Consider the following 25,511-nt stretch of genomic DNA (forward strand, 5'->3'; position numbering starts at 1 on the left):
CTATGTTGCCCTTGGTAGAGTGCAGTGGTATCACAGCTCACAGCAACCTCAAACTCTTGGGCTTAAGTGATTCTCCTGCCTCAGCCTCCCAAGTAGCTGGGACCATGGGCACCCGCCACAATGGGCAGCTATTTTTTTGTTGTAGTTGTGATTGTTGTTTGGCAGGTCCGGGCTGGGTTCGAACCTGTCAGCTCTGGTGTATGTGGCTGGCGCTCTAGCCACTGAGCTACAGGCACCCAGTCAGTCCTTGTACTTTTATTATTCTCTAATAGAGGGGGGTGGGGGGAAAGTCATGACCAAAATATACTTTCAATGTAATAATGCTTTTAAATGAATTTTATATTATTAAGCCAACCAAGTTTTTATGTAGTTGAAAAATAATAGCACATAATTTGTGAGATAAATAAATTATTCAGAATAGTGGCAAAACCTGCTGGAGTGTGGAACTGTGAATACCTTACAATGCTTTGGGGAGCCTCAAAGCATGTATTGTCATCCATTGCTCTGAAACTTTTGAGGAATGAGAGGCCTGGAAGCCTGGCCTATATGCTTTGTTGTCCATTCTCAAGTTCTGTTATTGTTTTTGGTTTTATTCCATTATTCTGGAGTAACGAAGCTGTTGCAATGACTTTGGGATTCTACATACTAGATGTCAGAGGGATTTTATATACTTGCTGCATTTAAACTGTAGAGTTCAGTGGAGGACATAGCTGAACACACAATGCTGTCTTTCTTGCAAGGATTCATGGAAAATCTCTTCAGGTCATAATCCATGAGCAACTATTTTGTTTTTATCTTGTGGGATTCTGGAATATGGTCATTAAATATTATTTGAATATTGTTCCTTCTTTGCATTGGCTGCTAGAAAGCCCCAGCCTAAATTTGGGCCCCATTTCTGTTACACAATTCAGGTAATGCATTTGATTAATAATTTTATTCTGGTCCTGTCTATGGGTACACGTTTCAGTTTCTCTGCTTTTCTATCCAGGTCTTTTATTCTCTTATTGTATGCACTTTATAAACTGCTTTAAATCATTATTAAAAAGAAGACTACAAGTCACAGATATTTAAAGGGCAACGATTCCTGTGCATTTCCCTTTCCCATCCTTCCTTCTCTTCTGTCTGGCTATCAGAAATACTAGAAGCTTCTTTGAATAGCTCCTCATCAAAAAGAGAAGAGGTTGTTACCTTGTCACCCTTCTTGATGGTCCTGACCTGGAGCTTGCTGATGGCTTTCTTTGCTGCATCTCCGAGTCGGCGCTGAAAAACAAAATGTTGCTTATTAGTCATAGAGATGTGTCATTCTTGACTTTATAATGATGGTATTTAATAAGCCAGGGCAGCTAGCTCTGAAGTCATGAATGTTAACGACGATGGCTGGAAGAGATGGGGCAGTGGCACCTGCACAGAGAAGCTCTACTAAATGAGGCTCATGAACAACTTCTTGCCTGGTATTAAGCCAACAGCATATGACATAGAAAGACCCTGCCCTACAGTTCTCCAGTGCAGGTTACATCTGTATAGTCTAGGGCAAAAAAAAAAAAAAAAAGTGTTTAGTAATTTGCTACTCAATTTGTGACACAGAGATAGAGAATAGACCATCAGAAGTAGCTGCAATAAACTTCCTCTCCTTTTTTTTTTACAATCAGGGTTTATTGCTTGTATGATCCTTTCACTTTGCACATACAGACCTAGATTTAAATTTGGTCTCTTCCACTCTATTCTCACGTGCACATTTCACCTCCTTTGTGCATATGGGCGAACGTGCGTATGGGAGGTGTTCTTGTTCATTCATTTCCCTCTTTGATATTTTACCCTTTATTTCTGAAATAATATTGACATTTTTTAGCAGAAGGGTAAGTTAAAGGCCTTCAACTGGTCTTCAACTCCTAGCCTCCTTTTCTAAAAAATGACCTAGGTGCGCTTGGGATTTATGCAGAAGTCCAAGCACAGCCAGCAGACTAAGGTAGCAGGAAGACGGAGGAAGGGGCAGTAAAGACAGAAGCACGAGAGCGAGAGGGAAGGAAGTGAATCGAGGTGAAATCAACATAATGGGACTGTCCTCTCCTTGGCCTCTGGTTACTACCTCATCATCCTTTGGTCTTAACTGAAGTCGTGTCTTCAGGGAGCCCTTCCTGTGTCTCCCAGCAAGATCCCCCAGTCTCGATTCTCACAGCACTTTGTGCCCTGCTCTCTTGCACCATCACATTGGAAATCTCTATTTGTTTTTATGACTAATCCCTGTCAGATTTCCCTCACATCAGCTCCCTGAAGGCAGGCCTGTGCTTATTTTTGTTCCTTCTTGTCTCCTATGTTCCCAGCATAATAGAATAAACCTTCCAAACTTACATTTACTCACACTTTCTAATGAAAGATAGAACACAACTATAGTCCAGGATGTAGGAGAGAAATGGATTGGGAAGGGAAGGGAGGGGGGAGGTTTGATAGAGGGAGGGTAGACAATGGGACCATACCTATAGAGCATATTGCAAGGGTACAAGTCAAACCTGTCAAGTGTAGAACATAGATGTCTTAACACAATAATCAAGTAAATGAGGCAAAAGCTATGTTGATTGGTTTGATGTAAACATGTCAGATTGTATAAAAAAATCAACACATTGTACCCCACATATGCATATGTATTCATGATCTCTGTGTATATGACTTAATAAAAAAAATGGCACTTAATCACTCAACACATTTTTTTTTTTTTTCTGAGACAAAGTCTTGCTCTTTTGCTTGGGCTAGAGTACAGTGGCATCGTCATAACTCTCTGCAACCTCACACTCCTGGGCTCTAATGATCCTCCTGCCTTAGCCTTCCGAGTACAGGGGTTACAGGCTGCACTACCATACACAGCTAACTGTTCCATTCTTTTGTAGAAGTGGGGTCTTGCTCTTGCTCAAGCTTGTCTTTAACTCCTGGCTTCAAGCAATCCTCCTACTTCAGGCTCCCAAAGTGCTTTTTAGATTATAGGCATGAGCCTCCTTGCCTGGCCTCGACATGTTTTTGAACACTTATTCTGTGCCAAGCATAGCTCTGGGTTTTAGAAAAATAGTAATGAAAAAAATCACACAAAAATTTCCTTGGCAGCTTGTAATCTAGTGTAAACTTCACAAATAAGGTGTGAATAAAATCTTAAGGCAATAGTTTTTTGGTGAAGCATGGAAAACTACTTGAGAAATTTAACCAGTTAACAGAAAAATTTACAGACCAACTATAAGTAACACATGCCATAGCTAAGCAAATTTGTGGTCCTATCTTGGCAAAACCAGCCAGTCTCAACTAACATCTGCCTCCATGGAAGGAGCTGGGGCAAGAATTGAAAGGCACTGAGTGGGGGACTATGAGTGACTGGGAGTAAATGCCACAAAACTGCAGAAAATACATTTAGAATAAGAAATACGGACACACGTTATTTTTCTTTTAAAATCAAGAGCTTCGATATTTTTATAATAGTGTTTAATTGGTATTATATAATATTTGGATCTAATTCAATTGTTTAGATTTAAAAAAATTTTTAAAGTCTGAGTAATTAAATGGAAAAATATCTTTATACAATAGTTATAGATTATAATCAAGTGAAGCTAACTTATTTTTAAAGCAGATAAATATAAATGAGGCTTTCAAAATTCCATTTCATTTAAAGTAATTCTTTAGCATATAAAATATGTCCTTCTTAAATATGAGCATGTAAGGTAAGTTCAAAGACGACTTTGGACTTTGGCTATGTATTATATTTAACTTTCCTTTTGGCTAGATCTGAATTAAAATAGAGTGGCTTTAAAAAACATCCTCTTTTTCTCTCCCAGAGAAAAAGCCTTTTCGTTGCCATGCCCTTTAAAAGGAAAATGCAGGTTGCTGTTATTTAATAGAAAAACAACAACAACAAAAAGACATGTCCTTTCAGGAAATGTAAAGCAAGCTGACATTAAGGTATCAGGGATTATGCCTAACAGTAAAGTTAATGGTTGGGGAATTAGAAAGATAAATTTTATTATGGGCATTTCTATGACTGGGGTCTAGAGAGGTAAGGAGTTTAGCAGCGGATAAGTCATTTAGGAGATGAGCTTCCCAAAGTGGTGGAATTAGCAGACTCAGAGGCTAAAGGAAAAGAGAAAGCACAATCACACACGGAGAGATGTTTGAGAAATACATCCTAAGGAGAATCCATCATTGTGTGAAGATCAAGGTTCACTTACACGAACCCGGCTGCATGCCTACGCTATGTGGCATGGGCTAGGGCTCCTAGGTTACAAACTTGTTACCATACTGAATAGTGTAGGCAACTGTAACACAGTGGGAAGGATTTGTATCTGAACATATCTACACATAGAAAATATACAGAACAAATATGGTATTACAATCGTATGGGACCAGGGTCATTTACACAGTTTACTGTTGGCTGCAGTCTCATTGGAACGTGACTGTAATCAAATCCTCCTCAACGTCAAGTCTACCAGGACTTTCTCCCTGGAAGCCTTTAGAAATCAAATAGTTCACAAAGGTAGAAGGACATATTTTCCTTAGTCATTCTGAGAAATGGTATAATGGTTTTCTCTTTCCTTTCCTGTGCAGTTCCTGAGGCAAGTCTCAGTCCATGTTATTGATATATAATACACATGCAACCCTTTTGAGGGGGAAAAGGACAGCATTTTGTCAGTGGCTAATGAAGGGTATGAAAGTTTCCCCTGGCAGGGCAGAAAGGGTGGTCCAGATACCTGAAGAATACAGGAAAATTGGCTTCTGAGATATACCATGATTTGGAACATGTGGTCCTTGATTTTTTGGTAAGAGTTCTGGATTAACAAAATAAGTGGAAACCAACACAAAGTTAAAAAAATGTAATATTCACAATCATACACTCAAAAATTATCAATATGCATGTCTATCTCTAAGTGACCTGAAAATTACACATAGAGAGGAATGTCTCGCTGTCAACATTTTGAAAAGTTTTCAACATTAAAAATAGGTCCCATTTTCAACAATTTTCAAACTAATGGGATTAGTTTGGGATTTCCAAAATGTGGATTTCCAAAATGTGGATTAAAGAGACAATGTGTAAAAACGTAAACATTCTTAATGAAATAGCCCAAACAAAGCAGTGGTTGCTTTGGTAACTGATTGCTTTTGCTTTCGGGTTTTTTTTTTTTTTTTTTTGCAGTTTTTGGCTGGGGCTGGGTTTGAACTTGCCATCTCTGGCATATAGGGCCAGCACCCCACTCCTTTGAGCCATAGGCGCTGCCCTGCTTTGGGTTTTTGATTGCACAAAGTATAAAGGAGGATGGAAAATGCTAGCCCCTGATCAAAACGAGTCTTAAACACAGCCTGAATAGAGAATCTAGGGATTGGAACCTGAAGCCTATTGCAACACAGACTCTGGTTCATGAGTCTCAGAAAGGCAGCATGAGGTGATGCTGAGGGAATACCCAGGGAGCTCCCTGGTAGACGGAGGGACCCCCTCAGGGGGGATTCAGCCTTTTGCTTGAGGCAAGGACTCTGTTCTCTTCTCCAGGGTGCTCCTGTGAATTTCTAACCCAACCAGACCTGCTTTTTTACTAAACATTGTCAGGAGATGGACCATCTTGGTAGTGAGATTATCTATCACTTTGATCTAAACAGGAATAAGAAAATATTTACCAAAGTTACTGGCTCAACTACAGTGAAGAAAAAGTGCATTACCAAAAAATAGGGAGCCATGAATGAAAAGAATAAAGCCCTACATAAATGCCAACAGGATAATAAACAACAGACTCCAAATAAACCGAAGAAACATAAACGAGGGATCTTCTAAATATTTAAGAGGCTGAGAAAAATAAGACACTGTCCCCTTCCTGTGTTCTGTGTTACGAGGAGAAGTGCAATGGAGGTGGTTATAAAACAAGAACAGGAACACGAGCCTGCCAAAGCGCAGCATCAAAACTGAGCTTATGTCCTCCCTATCTCATTCAATCGGATAACTTGATCATATTTGCTCTTTTTCTAACAGCTATATTTTATAACCATGTTCATTTATCATCGTCACCATCAACAAGCGGAAAGGCACTCTGGGAGGTCGAGGCAGGTGGACTGCCTGAACTCATGTGTAGCAGCCCAGATAGCCTATGGCTAGGAGGAGTGAGAGTTATAAGAAATACCTGTATAGCTCAATAATGGAACACCTTGGTGGAAAGGGCATGGAGAGGGATTTAACTCTCCTAACAAGCATGAGAGAGCTGGCGGGATGAGAGATTCGAGCATCGTTGAATCGGCAGTCTCTACACCTGTGGTGTTGAGAGGCATGAGATCAGCCTTAGGCTAGAGAAGGAGGCAGTCGGGAGCATGCGCATTCTATTACGGACTCCATTACTCTGACTCTGTCGCTTCCTCCTCTGCAGAACGCCAGCACGGTGTCTCTCTGCTGAAGATCACTAAGCTCTGCGAAAACCTAAGATCTATCTTTCTAAGAAGACTGTTTTACTCTCTCAAAGACTATCTTTTTCTCCCTCCCTTCAGCTAAAGTAAATAGCCCTCAGGCACCTAAGAGCAATTGTTCCTGAGCAAGATAACAGCATAGCAGTCTGAGACCAGAACATAGCTAGATAGGCTGGGGCCGGACACCAGTTCCCGGCCCTGATACTCGTGGGTTAGAGACCAGCCTAAGCAAGAGCGAGACCCCATCTCTAAAAATAGCCAGGCGTTGTGGTGGGCACCTGTAGTCCCAGCTACTTAGGAGGCTGAGGCAAAAGAATCACTTGAGCTCAAGAGTTTGAAGTTGCAGTGAGCTATGATGCCACCGCACTCTACCAAGGGGGACAAAGTGAGATTCTATTTCAAAAAAAAAAAAAGAAGTGGAAAGGTAAGTCACTATTCTCATGTTCCAGGTGACAGAAGGATACTGTCAGAGTAAACAGAATTGGGCTTGGTTATCTGGAACCTCACATGGCCATGAGTGATTCAGACATTCTCCTCATTTGCTCTAACACATACTAATTATCCTTCCAGGCCTGGTTGATACAACAGAAATCACCGCACAGCCAGTTTTGTCAATTTCTATGATACAGACCATCAATCCACAAATCCAAAACAATTTGACTGTTTTTCTGGCCGTGATAACCTCATAAAAAGGTGACTTAAATCTACTGGGGCACACACAATGTGCATGATGTGCACACAATGGGATTGGAAATCAGGGGATTTATATGTGTGTGTGTAAAGGAAAAGGCAATGGCTTGGGAAGTTAGAAGATGTAACTGTCTTATTTCTGTCACTGTGTGACTCTGGCCAAGTCACTCAGACATTCTGGTCCTCAGTTCTCCTTTATTAGTAAGATAAAGGATGTGATGTAATGCCCAGTTCCAGGGTTACCAGCTCATGATTTTCATCTATGCAGAACAGAACAAGGAAACAAAGATGCTTTGAGACCTGAGGTATCAATCTATAAAAGGCAGTTCAAGGGCTCATTCCTTCACTGAAGGGCCATGGGCCATGTACATGCAAAAAAGTAGGGAAAGACGTTCCCAGGGAGAAGTAAATCTTTCAAGAGAACTTTGTTGAATGTCATTACCAGGGCTCACATAAAACAAATCAAAACAGGTCTGGTTCCCTTGGATCAGCCTCGAAGGCAATATTGTTTATGAAAACTCTCTTTAGTTTATCTGATCTTCCCATATTTGAAATAGCTCCCAACTAGTGGGAGTTGCGTGGTTTTTGGGACTCAGACCCAGTCCTTGTGTCTGACACGGATGTCCTTGCAGGCAGTGAAAACAGTGTCCCAGAGCACTGGGAAAAGACAGGTCTACCAGACGCGGCATGGCAGGAGTGCTGCTGGCTGGGTCTGCTTTCTCATCCTGCGGGGTTTGCACAGGTAGGAAGAGAATTAGTGAGTGGAAGCACATCTGGGGCTGGGGGCCACGTGCCTCCTCAAACTTCTGGTGGGGAGGGAAAAACTGTCCATAGCACACGCTGGTACTCAGGATCAGGAGTCTGCCACGCATCTGGCCTCCCGCCTCAAAGGTAAGGAAGAGGTCACCAGATGGCAGGTCACTGGACGGGCAGAATGGACAGAAATCCTTAGCGTTCTCTGTGAGGCTCCTTGATGTGAGGGCTCTTAAACCAGATACAGTTGATCTTCTGTATCCATGGGTCTCACATGGGCAGATTTAGCCAACCAGACATAAAAAAATTTCAGGAAAAATAACCAGTTTAAAAAAACCCCAAAACAACAATAATAAATAATACAAATAAAAAATACTTCATTTTTTTATGTAATACTGTATAATAACTATTTTCACAGCATTGACATTGTATTAGTTACTATAAGTAATCTAGAGATGATTTAAAGGATGCAGGCGGATGCACTTGGGTTGTATGCAAATACTATGCGATTTTATGTTAGGGACTTTGAGCATCTTTAGAATTTGGTATCTGCAGGGCTTTGGAAGGGTGAGTCCTGGAACCAATCTCCCTTGGGTCCCAAGGGATGGCTGTACTAACAGTTGACCTTTATTTCCAGAGTCAAAAAGGACCAGCATTTGGCTGTTGAGCAGTCTGGAGTTCCTCATTTTACTGCTGTGTCTGAGGTGGCAACCCTTCCCATGGGTTAAATCTCCGTACCTCAATGCCATCAAGGTGGCTTGGTCCAGAACAACCATTTTAACTTGAAATCACTGATCTGGCTGTGTGCCTTTGAAAAAAATCACTAAAGAGTTCTCTCTTCCAAATTCATTACATAAGCATCAAGTGTTCTTTTAAATTTTAAAACCTATGATTCTGGGATCAGGCAATCAGTCTTCTGAAATACCTGTTGTTGTTATGCCCCAACTCCATCTTGCTGGGGGCTTTCAACACTCCCCCTTTAAGACAGGAAGCTCAGCTGAAAGAGTTTAGTAATAACTGCAAAACTCCAGCTTCCCCTTGTAAGGACTCCCCTTACCAGGTGTTGGCTCTTGTCAAATTTGGCTGGCATTAAGGACTCTCCCGCCCCTACTGAAAGCTCCTTATAAAAGGGTTCTACCCCTGCTTCTAGGGGTTGGGAGATTTTGAGGCGTGGGCCTGCTCTTAGCCCACCCAATCAATAAAAGATCCTTGCTTAATTTGGACTCAGTGTGCTGGCGCTTCTCTAGTCCACTCGCTTTGGGTATAACATTATGAGTAGAATGACGCCTTCTGCCTACCAATTCTTAGGATGGCAGTTTCCCATCTGTAGCCTTTCTGGGAACATGGGTCCTCAGGGCTGAGCTAGAGTGCTCACACAATCAGTGTAGAAGGTCACATGAGTGGCATCAATGGGTTATTTCTTTAAAGTACTCCTCCAGGGGCATCACTGCCATGGCTTGTGAGGAGAGAGAAGACTGCCAAGGTATTTAAAAGTCACCATGACATATGTTAAATGCACAGTAAAACATTTTCCCTAATTGTTATTGGGCCCTACCCTCTCGGAAGAGCAGGTGTGGCTTGGAACTTTCCATACCATCTTGGAGCCTCTGCTAACTAGTGCCCGCTCCTTTCACAGGTGAACGTGTGCTGGAAACACCTTTCTTCCTCCCACCCCCATTCCCTCAATTCTCTCTCCTCACCTGACTAGCTTGGCTCTGTGTTGCTGGACTGCTGTTCTTTTTTTTTTGAGACAGAGTCTCACTATGACGCCCTGGGTAGAGTGCCGTGGCATCACACCTCAACTCTTGAGCTCAAGTGATTCTCTTGCCTCAACCTCCCAAGGCTGGGACTACAGGCGCCTGCCACAATGCCCGGCTATTTTTTTTTTTTGCAGTTGTCATTGCTGTTTTTAGCAGACTCTGGCTGAATTGGAACCCACCAGCCTCAGTGCATGTGGCTGGCGCCATAATCACTGTGCTATGGGTGCCGAGTCTGGACTGCTGTTCTTATCTCTACAATTCAGACCTGGCTCCTCATGCCACACGATCCTGTGCACTTAGGACACTGGTTGTCCTCTTGCCTCATGGCCCCACCCTGCCCAAGTCTCTGATTCCACTTTGTACCCAAACCATAGTGGGATACAAACTTTACTCACCTCTAAGTGCCCTTAGCTCAGGAACCCCAACTTTGACAGTATTTCAAGCCCTCACTAAGCCACCTGGGGGTGTCATGATTATGTTTGATTACATGACACAGTATTCTGAGCTTGTTTAGAGATGAGATTCCAGGAAGCTAGAATGGGACATTTGGAAATTGCCTCCCCCAAAGTCTGGTGTGTGCTCTGGGAAGACCTACATCCCAACCCATATGAGATGCTTCCACAGGCTCTTAAATGCACAAGCCATTTTCAAGAATGGGAAACAGGAGTCTATCCACCTCTTACAGCAGCCACCCTCTTCGCTCATGACTCTTGTGTCTGCTCTAGCCCTACTATCTTCACTGAGTGTGGCCTCTTTGGGGACCTCGGTCAGATGGCTTGTGTGTACCTGAGTCCAGTGACTGTTTCCAGCTCTCTCCACAGAGGTCTGTTGAATGGAGTGGAACGCTGTCCATCAAAAGAAAAATACTCACTATGAGTATTATTATACTCATAATTTCTAAGAGAAATTATATGTACTTATTCCATCCACCAAAGAGCTAAAGTATAGTGTCCACTTGATCAGAAACAGTGTTAACTTTTAACATGATAGCAGTACAGTGAACGAATCTGGTAGGTAACACCTTGCAATTCAAGGAAAGTTAATACAATGGGACCAGAGTAAAAACTTAAACTCCATGAACTACTTCCATACCATCACCTTCCAATTTGTTTTTCGCATACATCACAGAGTATGCATAAGCCCAGTCATGCAAGCTATGTCTGCCTGCACAAAAGGAAATCATGGCTGAAATAATTAACAACTAATGCAAGCTTAAAATTTATCCTTGCCTCAACTGCCTAAAATTGCTTGGATTATCTGTAGACTCAAAAGTATAGGGATGGCATTTCTATTTATCATTGTATGATTAGCTGGGTAACTATATTTAATAACTGATATATATACACACATATATATGTATATGTGTACATACATAAACCCTTGTGGACCAACTGAATACATTAGTTCCACATGCATTTCCACTGCCTTGTATCTAACTGCTATTGCATCCAATTAAATTTCAGAATATTTAATGGAAGAAAAATCAGATTTGTTTGCAGTCATCAAAGAGTCTAGATAAGAGTAATAATAGATAGCATTCATCGAAAGCTGTTTAAGTGATTAGTACCGTGTTCCACAGCTTGCATGAATCCTATGTACTCAATTTTGATATGAGGACAATTAATGACAATTATGGTTATGGGGGGGGAAACAGAAAGAGGGAAGGAGGGAGGTGGGTGGGGCCTTGGTGTGTGTCACACTTTATGGGGGCAAGACATGATTGCAAGAGGGACTTTACCTAACAAGTGCAATCAGTGTAACCTGGCTTATTGTACCCTCAATGAATCCCCAACAATAAAAAAAAATAAAATAAAATAAAAAAAAAAATAAATAAAATAACCTAAGTGTACAGAAGAACCTCCACAGTTCACCACCTCCCTACACTTCCTTCAGTTGACCTAGTTTTCATAGACTAGACAGGCCCCACGAATATGTATCAGTATAGCAGGTTTAGTTCCTTATACTGACCAGTTTGTTACAGTCCCTTGGGTGGTCAACTTACAGAGGGTCTACTGTACATTAACCCCTTTAATCTTCACTGTGACCATAATAGAAAGGTATATGCTAGGGCCAGGGCAGTGTCTCATGACTGTTATCCTAGCACTTCAGAGGCGAAAGAGGGAGGATGGCTTGAGGAGATTCACATATGAATATACAAAGGCCAGGGGTTTGAGACCAGCCCAGGGAATAGCGAGACCCTGTATTTACACACACACAAATATAGCTGGGCATGATCGTCCTTGCTACTAGATAGTCATGCTACCCCAGAGGCTGAGGCAAGAGTTTGAGGCTGCAGTGAGTTATGAGGACTCCACTGCACTCTCGCCCAAGGAACATAATGAGACCCTGTCTGGAAAAAAAAAAGAAAAGAAATAATGGAGATGGCATAAATCTTGGCTGAGACTTTGCATTAAAAAAAAAAAGAAAGAAAAGAAAAAGAAAGTATATGCTTATTTCGTTTAGGAATTATACAATTTTCCCACCTGAACACTATACAGCCACAAAAACCATGTTTTTGAAGATTATGTAATGAAGGGGGAAATGATCACCAGTTAATAAAAAGTAGAACATAAAACTTACACATATGCGTGTCTCATGTGTACAGAGATACATAAAGTGAAAATTTACCAAATATCTATGTAGGCGGTTAAAATACCTGAAAGGCAATTGTGCTCAATTGTTAAAAATTCAATGGCATAATGGGTGAATTGTTTTTTATTGTTTTTCTGTGATTGCCAAAATTTATGAAAATGAGGGTGTATCATTTTGATAATCAGAATAAAGCAATAACAATGTTTTTAAAAATTGTTCCAAAAGCTACTGAAAATTTAAACCGATTATCATAAAATAAATAGAAAAAGAAGAGCCATCCTCCTAAAACAAACAACAGCTCAGACCTTATTAACTTACAAAAAAATTTCTGCTAATACTTTAAGAATCAGCTAATTCCAGTGGTATTTAAAATGCTTAGAGTGGTGCTGCCCAAGAGGACTTTCTGCACTGATGGGAGTGTCCTATACAGGCACTGCCATATGGCAGCCATGTGAACTGTGACTAGTGACTAAGGACCACAATTTTGAATTTGACTTTATTACAATTAATTTAAACTTAAACAGCCACACATTGTTAGTGACTACCATGTTGGGCACTGCAAGCTCTAGATTACAGATAATGGAGAAAAGTTTATATGAAGTCTTCCTATAAAGCAGTACAACTGTTACCTAAACATGCTAGAAATATAAACAACAAATAAATTTCACATATGAATATAAAGGTAAACAATAAATCATATTCTAACTAAAATACTAACAAATATAACCTAGCACACACTGGAGGAATAGGACATATGGTTAAGTTTAGGATGGTTCACACTGGGGAATCTACTAATATTCCTTTTAGTAGATCAAAAGCAAAAATTCAGACCATGGCTATTGAAAAGGCATTGGTTAAAATTAAATACCCATTTTGATTAAAAACTTTTAATAAAATAGGACTAAGTTGATTATTTCTGCCATTATATATAACATAATAAAATACATATCTCAACATAGAAGACTGCATGGAGAAATAATAAAATGAAGAAATGATAAAATCCATTAGTGTGAGGATGTCCCCATTAAAAATGAAATGAAGAGAAATATGTTCACTATAACAACTGTTAGCTTGCAGTGTCCAACACGGTAGTCAAAAAGACAAGAGATAAATGTTGTCTAGGGTATGGAAAAATGATTCACTATAATAACTGTTAGGTTATTCTGGAGATAGAAATCGATGAAATTAGAAAACAGAAACAGCATGTTTAAAATTTGAAAGAAGTTGTCACTGACTATAGGAATTGTTGATGCAATTCTGATAAACTAAACAATCACAAATGCTACAGCGGAGTGGTTATAAGTGTGGACTCTGGAATCCTGTTACTGGCTCTATTAGTAACAAGCTGTGTGATGTTGAGCAATTTACTTAACCTCTCTGTGCTCAGCTTCCACATTTGTAAAATAAGGACAACAAAATTATCTACTATAGGAATCCTAAGGGGATTATGTAGGTAAATGTACACGTAGAGAGAGAGCTCTTAGAACTGCCTTATAATAAAAACTGCACATTTCTATTATTAAGGTGATAATAATGAGAACTTGAATAATGTAAAAAAATCAAAAGCTTCCTATATAAAAAGTTTAATTTATAACAGCAATATAATAATTAAATATCTAAAACATAAGAAAAGTTTCCAAGATTTAAAAAATTTTAAAGTGCCACTGGTAATAAAAATTAGAGTTGAATAAAAGGCAAAACATACTATTCTTGGATAGGAAGATTGAACATCATAAGGTTATAAATTTCTCCTATATTATTTTATAAATTTAAAAACTGATATACTGGTTCCAAATCCATGTAAAGATAAACCTGAGAAGAATGAAGATAGAATCAAAGGAAGTTAGCATGAACACCTATGAGAAATACTATAATTCTGTAGTACTCAAAACAATATGGTAGTAGAGTATGAATTTGCACATTAATGGTACAGTTTAAAAAGCACAGTATAGAATCAATTATATATAGATATTTACTATATGTTACTTGGGGATACTACAGACATATGGGGGGGGCAGAGATTATCCAATAAATTCAGTTACAAAAAATTGTAGCTCATTTGAAAAAAAGTTGGTTCTTTATTTATTTTTTTTTATTTATATCTTTTTTTTTTTTTTTTTTGTAGAGACAGAGTCTCACTTTATGGCCCTCGGTAGAGTGCCGTGGCCTCACACAGCTCACAGCAACCTCCAACTCCTGGGCTTAAGCGATTCTCTTGCCTCAGCCTCCCAAGTAGCTGGGACTACAGGCGCCTGCCACAACGCCCGGCTATTTTTTTGTTGCAGTTTGGCCGGGGCTGGGCTTGAACCCGCCACCCTCGGTATATGGGGCCGGCGCCTTACTGACTGAGCCACAGGCACCGCCCGTTTTATACCGAAACAAATTATCTATAGATTTAATATTTAATCATGAAAGTTAAATTTAAAAAGTCAAGGATAAAAACATAAGAGATTAGGATGGCTATTATCAAAAAGACAAGAGATAAATGTTGGCTAGGTATGGAAAATGATACCCCTTATACATTGTTGGTGGGAATGTAGACTAGTGCAGCCATTATAAAAAACAGTATGGCTGTTCCTAAAGAAATTAAAAATAGGATATGACCCAGAAATCCCTCTTCTGGGTATATACCCAAAGGAGATGAAGCCAACACCTCGCAAAGATATCTGCACTCCTGTATTCATTGTAGCACTATTCACAATGGCCACGATATGGAAACAACTAAGCGTCCACTGATGGACAAAGAGATAAAGAGAATGTGGTATACATATTACACAATGGAATATTATTCAATCTTTAAAAAGAGATCCTGACATTTGCCACAACATGGATGGATCTGGAGGACATATGCTAAGGGGAATAAGGCATACATGGAAAGAAAAATATTGCATAATTTCCCTCATAGATGAAATCCAATTTTTACAAAGGGTCAAATATACAGAGGCAAGAATAAAATAGTGGTTATTAGAGGTGGGGCAGGGAGGACAATGGGAGGTGCAGGCCAACATATATATATATTTTTTTATATAAACAAGTTCAGAGATCTAATGTACAATATGACGGTTATGCTTAAGGAAATTGTATTAGGAATTTTTGTTTAATAAGTAGATTCCAGTTGCTCTTGTCATAAAAAAACTATGTGAGATAACAGATATGTTAACCATTTTGTGATCTTATATGATAAATCTCAAATATACACAATAAAATTTATTTTAAAAAAGAAAAGATTAATACATTGAGCTATGGAAATTTCCCACATTTCTGCAAGGCAAAAAGCACCACAGATAAAATCAAAGACAATGATAAGCTGAGGGGGAAATAGAATCCTCTATTACAACAAAGGATTCATTTCTTTGACTAATAAAGAGCTTAAGCACAGTAAGAAAATGACCGACAACTCAATTGAAAAGTGGTCAAATAATAAAAGCAGATACTTCACAGAAAAATATTCCCTTTTTATATGAACCTGAAAAGACGTTGAACATGATTTGTAATAAGAAAAATATGATAACATTTTTAACTTATTGAATCACAACAATAAGCCATAACATTCTTTTGGTGAAGACATGCAGATGTAATTTTCATATACTGCTAGTTAAAATATAAATGAATTCAAAATTGTTTGGCAGTGTGACAGTGTCTATCATAATTTAAAACCTACATATCGTTGCTGTACAATTGAATGTCCCAAGATTTACCTCACAGACATACTCACATACGTGCTAAGTGACTTGTGTACATTTCTTTTTTTAATGTACATTTCTTTAATAAGAGAAAACATGTCTGTTAATAGATGCTAGTTAAATAATTGTGACACATACAGATAATGAAATGATACACAGTTGTTAGAAATGAGAAGGCAGCTTGGTTTCCTTGCTAAAGTGAATTCATGTCCACTATGAAGAAGTAGGAAGAAGGTTATAGAGTTGTGTGCCATTTTTTTTTATATAAATACATACACACATGAGCATATTGTTTATAAGAACATAAAATATCCCTGGAAAAGAAGATATTCTAGGAAGAGGAACTGGGTAGCTGAGAGGCACACCTGAGAAGGCAAGTACTTGTCATTATATACCAGTTTATGCCCTTTGCATTTTACGCATTCATATACATGTAGGTCACTATGAAAGTTTTGAGACGGACTGTGTTATGATCCATCATTTCACTTCCAGGAAACATAGCCAACAGTGTCCTTTCTCACTCACTCATGCAAGTTTCAACTTGCTCAGCTTGTCAATGTTTCTGCCAGGTTTTTTTTTTTTTTATTGTTGGGGATTCATTGAGGGTACAATAAGCCAGGTTACACTGTCTGTCAGGTTTTTATTGTTTCTGTCCGTGTGGATTTTACATTTCTCGATTTTTGTGTATTTCGTAAATTTCATAATGACCCACGTGTGTGTTTGTATGCTTAATTCTTAATTACTTTAAGAAATAGCTTTAAATTTTTATCTCTTTTTTTTTTTCTTTTCCCAAGGAGGAAATCCTGGCTTTTTCCAAATTATGTTCACATTACTGGCATAATTTCAGCTCCCTTCCCTTTTTTTCCCTTCATTGTGCACATATTAAATAAATAATTATCCAAAAAAAATAAACAATAGACATGTGGGACAAATGACCTTCTCTTTACACAATACTAGTAAAAACATCAAAATCGGTATAGTTGGAATATATCTGAAAAACTATACAGCAAATGCTAATAGCATTTATCTTCAGTGGGGAGATGACAGGTCATTCTGTTTTTGTCTTAGCATTTTCGGTAATGTGCAAAGTTTATGCAATAATATTGTGTTGCCTTTGCAACCACTTCTTACAGTTTTTTTTTTTTGTTTGTTTTTTTAAACTTTTTAGCTACTCACCTGGTTCCTGTCCCTGGCATTTGCATACCGAAACCTCTGGATGTAATAAAAGACCAGCCATGCGAGGGAAATGATCATCAGAACAATGAAGGAGATGGAGACAAACACAACTGAAGTGCGGCTCACATATTTCTGCAAGTTCCGGGTTCCGATGGTGATGGACATGGTCACGGTGATGTTTCTCTCCAGCAGGCTCACTATCTCCCTCCCTTTGGGCTCAGGAATCATGATGGCCACGATGTCTTCCACACCTGTGGCGAGAGGGGCAGGAACGGGCAATGAGGTCAGGGAGAAGCTGGGGGCATCAGAGAGCAATGTCTGGACTGAGTAACTTGTCCCCAAAGAGTGACATTGCCTTTGAGAACTCCATGCCATGTGAAGAGGACCTACTAGCCAGAAAACAAGCCAAATTTTCTTTCTTCCATGACATTGCATGTGAGAAATAACCTAAATTGAATTCATGATGTTGGCACCAGGGAGGCCATGATCTTGCTCCTTTCTTTTTTTTTTTTTTCTTTTTTTTTTTATTGTTGGGGATTCATTTGAGGGTACACAGAACCAGGTTACATTGATTGCTTTTGTTAGATAAGAACCCTCTTATAATCGTGTCCCGCTCCCCAAAGTGTTGTACTTGAGTCTGAGCAAGGCAGATCCTTCCCAGTCAATCCTTCTGTACTGCATTCTACAGATCCCCTGAGCAGAGAAAGGGACTTTGCACTCCATGGCAAAAGGGTAAAATGCCCAGTGTTATGCCATCTGTCTGAGAGCTCTCTCCCTTTCCCCCACCCGACATCATGAATATTCAGCTACAGGTCTCTCTGCATCATTTCCAAGGCAATTTTCTCCTGTAGTGCATACCCAAGCAACCAAAAATAAATAAACCAATAAATAAATAAATAAATTCTTTAAAGAGCTCTAACATGATTTGCCAACATAGAATGATAGTCCCAGAATTATTTTCTACTTATATAACCTAACTCAATGGAAACAGCTTGTGTGATCACATACCAAGCAAAAAAATCAGGGAAGCAGTATAGATTATTCCAGGACTGTTTTAACTCTACTCCTAAATATTCCCACTACACTGCCTCTGTTAATCCAGACAGTTTGAAGCAAAAGTGCAACTTTTTTTGGGTCTGGGTAATAAGAGTTATTATCCTCTCAACGAGGAGTCATAAGGTGGCTAAAAGGGTATTTTTAGAAATTATATGATAACAGATTCAAAGGAACCCACCCAAGATGTCATTGTGTCTGACACATGAAAGAGAATATTAATTTCACTAGGACAAGTTCTCGGGGATCACCCCAGTTCAAATCCCTAGAGAATAAGGAAAGATGAATGGGGCACACAGCCCCTCTGTCCACACAGAAATATCCTGAAGCCTGTCATGACTACGAATTAGAGGGAGCGAATATGCAATTAGGATGCTGGAGATTTAGGACAAAATTAAAGCTTGCTGTAGCTGCTTAAAGCTGGCCTTGTTCCCATGCTGAGGTCAGTCTGTTAGCTGGAACCACCACATTACATTTGCTTAGGGAGTCCCAAGTCTCTTAGAAGCTACTTAGGGCTTTCAATTGATCTTGCTCTCTACACAGGGTTTTCAATCCTAAATTCTTTCACTTAGGCTGAATAAATACTTTAAAAGCTAACCACATATGAAGGTGTATGTGTGTGTGTGTGTGTGCCGTATCAATTATATGTTTAAAACATTTCTAAAACCTTTGCAATGGTCCAGATGGAAAATCACAAAGCCATGGAGTTCTTGGATTTGGCTGTTACACGTATTTCTGGGAATTACAGAAACTGCAGGCTTGAATTTCAACTTTGCAGAATTTACTGACAATTCTGATGTCCCCTTTCTTTTCACATTTACTTTGGCTAATGGCTGCATGTGGTCTGAGGTTTTGTGAGGGATTAAGGCTGCTGGCAGGTTTTGTTTCTAGAGAAACATGATCTTCTTTGCCTGCTGGACTAATCTGGCCTAGTGAGGCTCATCCCAGCATTGCAGCTATTTTGGAGTGATTGAGGTAATGGTAGAAGCATAATTTTTTTATTTCTTTTATTCCTTTATTTGTATTCCTTTGATGTGTTTATTTAAGGCTCTCGAATTAGAGTCTTTGGAGGAAGGTGTCTTGCGGTTATTTATGAGAATTTGTATGCTCACACATGCACAAGCTTCACAATTTTTAGTAGTCAAATTCCACTAATAAATTATTTTATGACTTCAAATTATGATATCTAGCTTACAAAGTTCCTTTTCACCCAAGATTATAGAAATAATTGTCTAAAGCGGCTTCTTGAAACCTTACAGTTTTACCTTGTTCATTAAAATCTTGAACAATTCAACTGGGATTTAATAACAAAGTTTTGTTGAACTTTTACAATGTGATAGACAGAAAGAAGTAGATTAGGATGCAATTTATTCTCCTCCCCCAAATCATCATATATATTTTGGTCTACTTTGCACTTTTTTCCCCCAAGTGAGTATGAGGTCGATTCAGTTTTTGTTGAACCGGCACCAGGCTGTTTTGGTTGTGTAGCTTTTAACACATGTACTTACTATCTCGTAGTCTAAATTTCCTTCACTATTTCCCCCCTACAATTTTCCCATTATCCACTTACATTTAAGAGACCACAGAGTCTAACAATTAAGAGTTGGGCTCTGGAACTGGACCGCTTATTTCAAACTCTAGTTCAGCCGTTTAAAAATAGACAAACAAATTTTCGATCTCCATAAAGCTTTAAATTACTCTTCATCCGCTTTCAGGGACCTGAGAAAACATTTTATCTTCCTGTAGGGTAAAGTATAATTAACTATTTTAAGGCATTCATTTAAAACTTAAATGCTTAGTCACACTGCTTGTATTGTCTGTACTACCCTGGTGCCTTCTTGCTACATAATATCCACCCAGAAGGCCAAACAATACAAATGACAGTGGCGAGGGTCTACTCATCTGGACTTCAGCTTTATTCATTTTCAATATTCATAAGAAATTTCTAGCATTGACTCATAAAAATAGACGAGATTCTGGGATATCTCTCTGTGTGGTTTACTCTATATATTGTGCCCGGCAAAAGGTGATGGTGGGGGTATGTATTTATCCCCATGGAAATAGCCAGCAAGAATTCAGGTACCTAGGGTTCTCCCAAAATGGTACAAAGGGGATTTAGTTAAATGGCCACTCTGATCAAAGCACAAAATCCAGAGCAAAAAGCTACTCTAGGATCTAAATTGTTCAAATGGGGCATATGCATAGATATGAATAACCAAATTCCCTGAGGGTGCTTCACTGTGGAATATGCAGCTAGGCTGTGAGAAGCCAGCGGATCCTCCCAGGTATCCTACAGTATAATTGCTTCTGTGGTCTGTGGGAGGCAGGGAAGGAGAGAAACAGGGTGAGGCGAGGGGAGCGCTGAAAGCCCAGCAGCCACGCAGAGTTTAATGCCGCCGGAAGTAGCTACTACCCACTACATATCTATACACAGGGCGGCGCCAAGGCTCAGGGAAGAGAAGTTAACAAATAGCACATTTCGTATGGGTATAACCTACAAAAAGATCCCGCTATTTGAGAAATTCTGTTTACTGAGAATTTCCCAGAGACACTGAGTGCCTCTTTTTTTGGCAAAATTACATCAGCCTACCATCTATTTTCCTCCCAAAGGTATTTTATACTTGTGAATGGTGAGTAGCTGCTATTATATAATTATTGTGTGTTCTGGAAAAGCTTTGAGTCCTGTGGGAAAACGTGTGACCAGGACACATATGACCTGCTGCCAGACAGCAGCAGGAGCATCCGGTATTTTTAGTGCTTCCTTCCCCCCCACCCCCAGAGTGCTCAACTGCCAGGATCTAATTTGGTATATGCAGATAAGTAAGGAATCAAAACAAAAGTTCATAAAGCCAAAGAATGTTTAATAACCGGGAAAGCTTTTACTTGTAAATTCAAAACAGGTTGTTTAAACATTAAATGAACAGGCTATGTAGACCACCAGCACAAAGCCCTCTATAGCTTTCACAGGGCTTTCACAGTCTATAGCCCTGCTCTTTTCCCTGTGCATCTGGGAGGGATAGCATTCCTCCCTGGGTTCATGGGATCGGAAATCCTTTTTTCAATCCCCTGCATTATTTTCTTTCTACTAATCTTTACTTTAATCTCGGTTTCACTGTTGGCCCTCTAGCATTTAGTCAATAATAAGAAAAACTTACATTGTTCCATTTGCAGAAATTTTCTATTTCTATACTTAATATACACTTAAAAAAAAAAAAAGTCAGCTCCTTTGAATTCTCTGGAGGTTCTCGTTATCAATCCTTTGTCTGATTCACACTATGGAAATATCTTTTTCCATTCTGAAGGTTGTCTATTTGCTTTGGTTGTTGTTTCCTTAGCTGTACAGAAGCTTTTTAGTTTAATTAAGTCCCATTTATTTATTTTTGTTGTTGTTGCAATTGCAACGGAAGTCTTCTTCATAAAATCTTTCCCTAGGCTGCTAATCTTCAAGTGTTTTCTCTACTTTGAGGATTTTTATTGTTTCATGACCTAGATTTAAATTTTTTATCCATCTTGAATCAATTTTTGTAAGAGGTAAAAGGTGCGAGTCCAGTTTCAGTATGAATCAGACAAAGGCTTGATAACTAGGATCTACAGAGAACTCAAATTAAGCAACAACAACAAAAAAGAGCCAACAATCACATAGATCCCTGGGCAAGAGACATGAATAGAACCTTTTCTAAGGAAGACAAATGAATGGCTAACAAACATGAAAAAATACTCATTGTCCCTATTCATCAGAGAAATGTAAATCAAAACCACCCTGAGATATCACCTAACCCCAGGGAGAATGGTCCACATTACAAAGTCTCAAAGCTACAGATGCTGGCGTGGATGGGGAGAGAAGGGAACACTTTTACACTGCTAGTGGGCCTGCAAACTAATACTACCTTTTTGGAAGGAAGTATGGAGAAACCTCAACGAACTCAAGCTAGACCTCCCATTTAATCTTGCAATCCCATTATTAGGCATCTACCCAGAAGAAAAAAAATCCTTTTACCATAAGGACATTTTAACTAGACTGTTTATTGCAGCTCAATTTACAATCACCAAAATGTGGAAACAGCCTAAATGCCCACCAACCCAGGAATGGATTAACAAGCTGTACCATGGGATACCATTCAGCCATTAAAAAAGATGGAGACTGTACATCTTTTGTATTAACCTGGATGAAGGTGGAACATATTCTTAGTAAAGCATCACAAGAATGAAAAAACAAAAATCCAATGTACTCAATTCTAATATAGGATGGGGGGTCAAAGTATATGGCACACACACCCTTTGGGGGCAGGACAGTTGTAAGAGGGGCTTTACCTAACAAGGGCAATCAGTGTAACCTAATTCTTTGTACCCTCAATGAATCCAAAATAATAAAAAAAAGTTAACTCCTGATTTTAAGGTGAATGCGTATGAAGTGATGTTAAAACTGCAAAGCATCTTATAAATGCAAAGTATTACTACTTCCTGCATCAACAAATATATTTTTAATAAACATAGATGCAAAAATTCCGAATAAAGCGCTATAAGCAAAATCCAACATACAGGAAAATATTTGTCATGACCCAGTGGGATTTATCCTAGGAATGTGAAGATGACTTAATGTTAGAAAATATATTAATGAGTATACCAATGAATTAACAGGATAAAGTATACAAATATCTTATGTAGCGAGTTGTCCTCCAGTATTTAGTCTCTCTAGTGTTTTAGCCAGGCATAGGCCAAGTTCACCAGTGTAAAGCCTCTTTTGTAGCTAGATGCGGCTATGTGATTAATATTTGGCCATCAGTGGGGATGACGTTTGGCACTCCAAGGATGTATGTATGCCTAAAAGGCCTGATCTGAGGCTGTGCTCCCTAGTTCCCATCTTTCCCTTCCCTCTGACTTCAGATGGAGAAACTTGGTGCAGCCTTTGAGAAGGAACCCATTTGTGGAGGATGGCACCCATGCCAGAGTCTCATAAAAAGTAGGAAAAGGAAATTTCCTCAATGTGCTAACAAGTGTCATCCATAAATACCAAATTAAATGGGTGAGAAAGCATTATAAGTTTTCCAGTTAACATCATGCATAATACAAGGATGCTTCAGCATTGAAAGCAGAAGTTATACCTGTTGCAAAGAGACAAACACATTAGCGTGTTGAGTCTTAAAAGGGAAGAGTGCACACTGTCATTACTTCAAGACTCACAGGACCATGTGTGAAAGCCAGGACAGTTCTGCTATTAAAACCAGAAGACTAGTGAGGCCCCCTCAGAAGTTAGAGAGGGGAATCCACGTGGATGACAGCAGTCTGCATCTGCCTCACCATCCCTACCTCTTGTTACAAATCGGAAACAAAAGTAGATGATGAGAACACTTAATAAATGATTTACGTTAATTTGTCAATTATACCTCAATACGGCTGGGGAAAAAAGAGTAAAAATAAATGTTTGAACCTTTTCAATTATTCAACAGCAGTAAAATAAGTAAGTAATCTATGGTGCATTCACTGAAAATTGATAATTATGATGACCACAAAAGTAACATGATAAAAATGCTTACGATGTATTACAAAGTGAAAACATACCTACCATAGGTTTATCAAGCTATGAGTACATGTATAAGCTGGATTAAAAAGGAAGATAGAAAAATAAAGAAAAGTGTTTAGAAAAAAATTAGAAGACTGTTGAGTGAAATAACAAGATTCAAGATCCACATACAAAAATAAAGAGCTTCTCTATGCCAGTAATACCTAACCAGAAAATGTATTGGGAAAACTGACCTATTCATAACAGCAGCAGACATTATAAAACATCAAAGAATAAACCCAATAAACATTAGCCCTAAATAAAGAAAACTGTACAAAAAAACCTTCTCTGAAAGGCATAACAAAATTTCTAGAGAAGCAGATTTCGTTTTAACCCAATTGTTTAGTATTACTTTAGTCTCCAAACATATATGATTTTTCAAGTTATCCATTTGTAATTATTATTATTATTTTGTTAATACATGATGGTCAAGAAATATAGCCTTAAAAGAAAAAAGAAGGAACATAGCCTCTTGAAATTGATCCTTAATCACTGTCTTTCAGGGTAAATGTTCCCTCTCTATTCAAATACCTTGCCTGTTCTGTGTTGGGCATACATATCTCATTGATGAAGCTTATTAATTGTATTCAGATTTTCCATAGTTCTATAAATTTTGCCTGATCAGTTGCCTAGCGGGGTGGGTTAAATTGTCTAACACAACAGATGACCAATCTGTTTCTCTCTGCAGTTCTGTCAGTTGCCGGCCGCATACATTTTGAGTTGGTACGGTTAACTGCGTGTGTAATCGTGGTGGTTGTATCGGCTCACACTCCCCTTGCTGCTGAGAGGTCTGATATCAACTGATTCTTATTCTTCGGAAATGATCAGTTCTTCCTCTCTGCAGCCTTTTAGGGTTGTATGGTAGGATAGTCTTTGATGTTCTGAAATGTCACTACATGTTTTTATGAGTACTTATCAGTTATTTTGATAGTATATGAATACTTTCCACTGCACCACAGAGCTGGCCAATACATGAATACTTTCAATATGAGGTATTTTATTCTTTCTTGGAAACATTTGTCCTTATACTTTATTCAAATATTTCCTTCTTTATTTTTTTCTGTCCTATAATTCCTATTATCCTATTAGTGGCACTTATTCATCTTCTTCCATATTTCTTACACCCCCCATTTTAAAACTGTATTTTGAAATAACTTTAGAGTAATAAGCAGCAAAAATAGACCACAGAAGTCCTATGAACCCATCTCCCAACTTTTGTGATGGTGTCATCTTATATAATTGTAGGCATTATCAAAACAGGAAATCGATTGGCACAATGTAATTAACTAGATTATAGAATTTACTCAGATTTTGCCAATTTTTGCATTTACAGATTTTTAAAATGTCTTTGCATATAATTCAGTGAAACTTGGCTCGGTGCCTGTAGCTCAGGGGTTAAGGCGCCGGCCACATACACTGGGGCTGGTGGGCTCGAACCTGGCCTGGGCCTGCTAAACAACAATGACAACTACAACAAAAAAATAGGCGGGCATTGTGATGGGTGCCTGTAGTCCCAGCTACTTGGGAGGCAGAGGCAAGAGAATTGCTTAAGCCCAAGAGTTTGAGGTTGCTGTGAGTTGTGACACAGCACTCTACTGATACTGAGACAGAGTCTCAAAAAAAAAAAGCTTATCACATGTGTAAAGTCATGTAACCATTGACACAATTAAGATATTGAAATATTCCATCACCACAAAGGAATTCCCTCCATGTCCCTTCCCTAACCCCTGTTGACCACATATATATTCTCCATCTTTATTTTGTTAGTTCTAGAATGTTATATAAGTGGAATCACATAGTATGTAACCCTCATTCACTGTAATGCCTTTA

General features: G+C 38.9%; 1 protein-coding gene across 3 annotated transcripts in view; it reads right to left on the minus strand.

Moving 5' to 3' along the window:
- The window catches only part of RNF150 (ring finger protein 150), a 321,586-nt gene that overhangs the window by 89,562 nt on the left and 206,513 nt on the right, over window positions 1–25,511 (minus strand). For all 3 annotated transcript variants that reach the window (XM_053582107.1, XM_053582116.1, XM_053582099.1), the window contains exons 2-3: window positions 17,069–17,319; window positions 1,189–1,260 (exon numbers count right to left, since the gene is read on the minus strand). In XM_053582107.1, the coding sequence (XP_053438082.1) occupies window positions 1,189–1,260; window positions 17,069–17,319 (323 nt within the window). The remainder of the gene's footprint in view (window positions 1–1,188; window positions 1,261–17,068; window positions 17,320–25,511) is intronic.

The sequence above is a fragment of the Nycticebus coucang genome, chromosome 1 (assembly GCF_027406575.1).
Source record: "Nycticebus coucang isolate mNycCou1 chromosome 1, mNycCou1.pri, whole genome shotgun sequence".
NCBI lineage: Eukaryota > Metazoa > Chordata > Mammalia > Primates > Lorisidae > Nycticebus > Nycticebus coucang.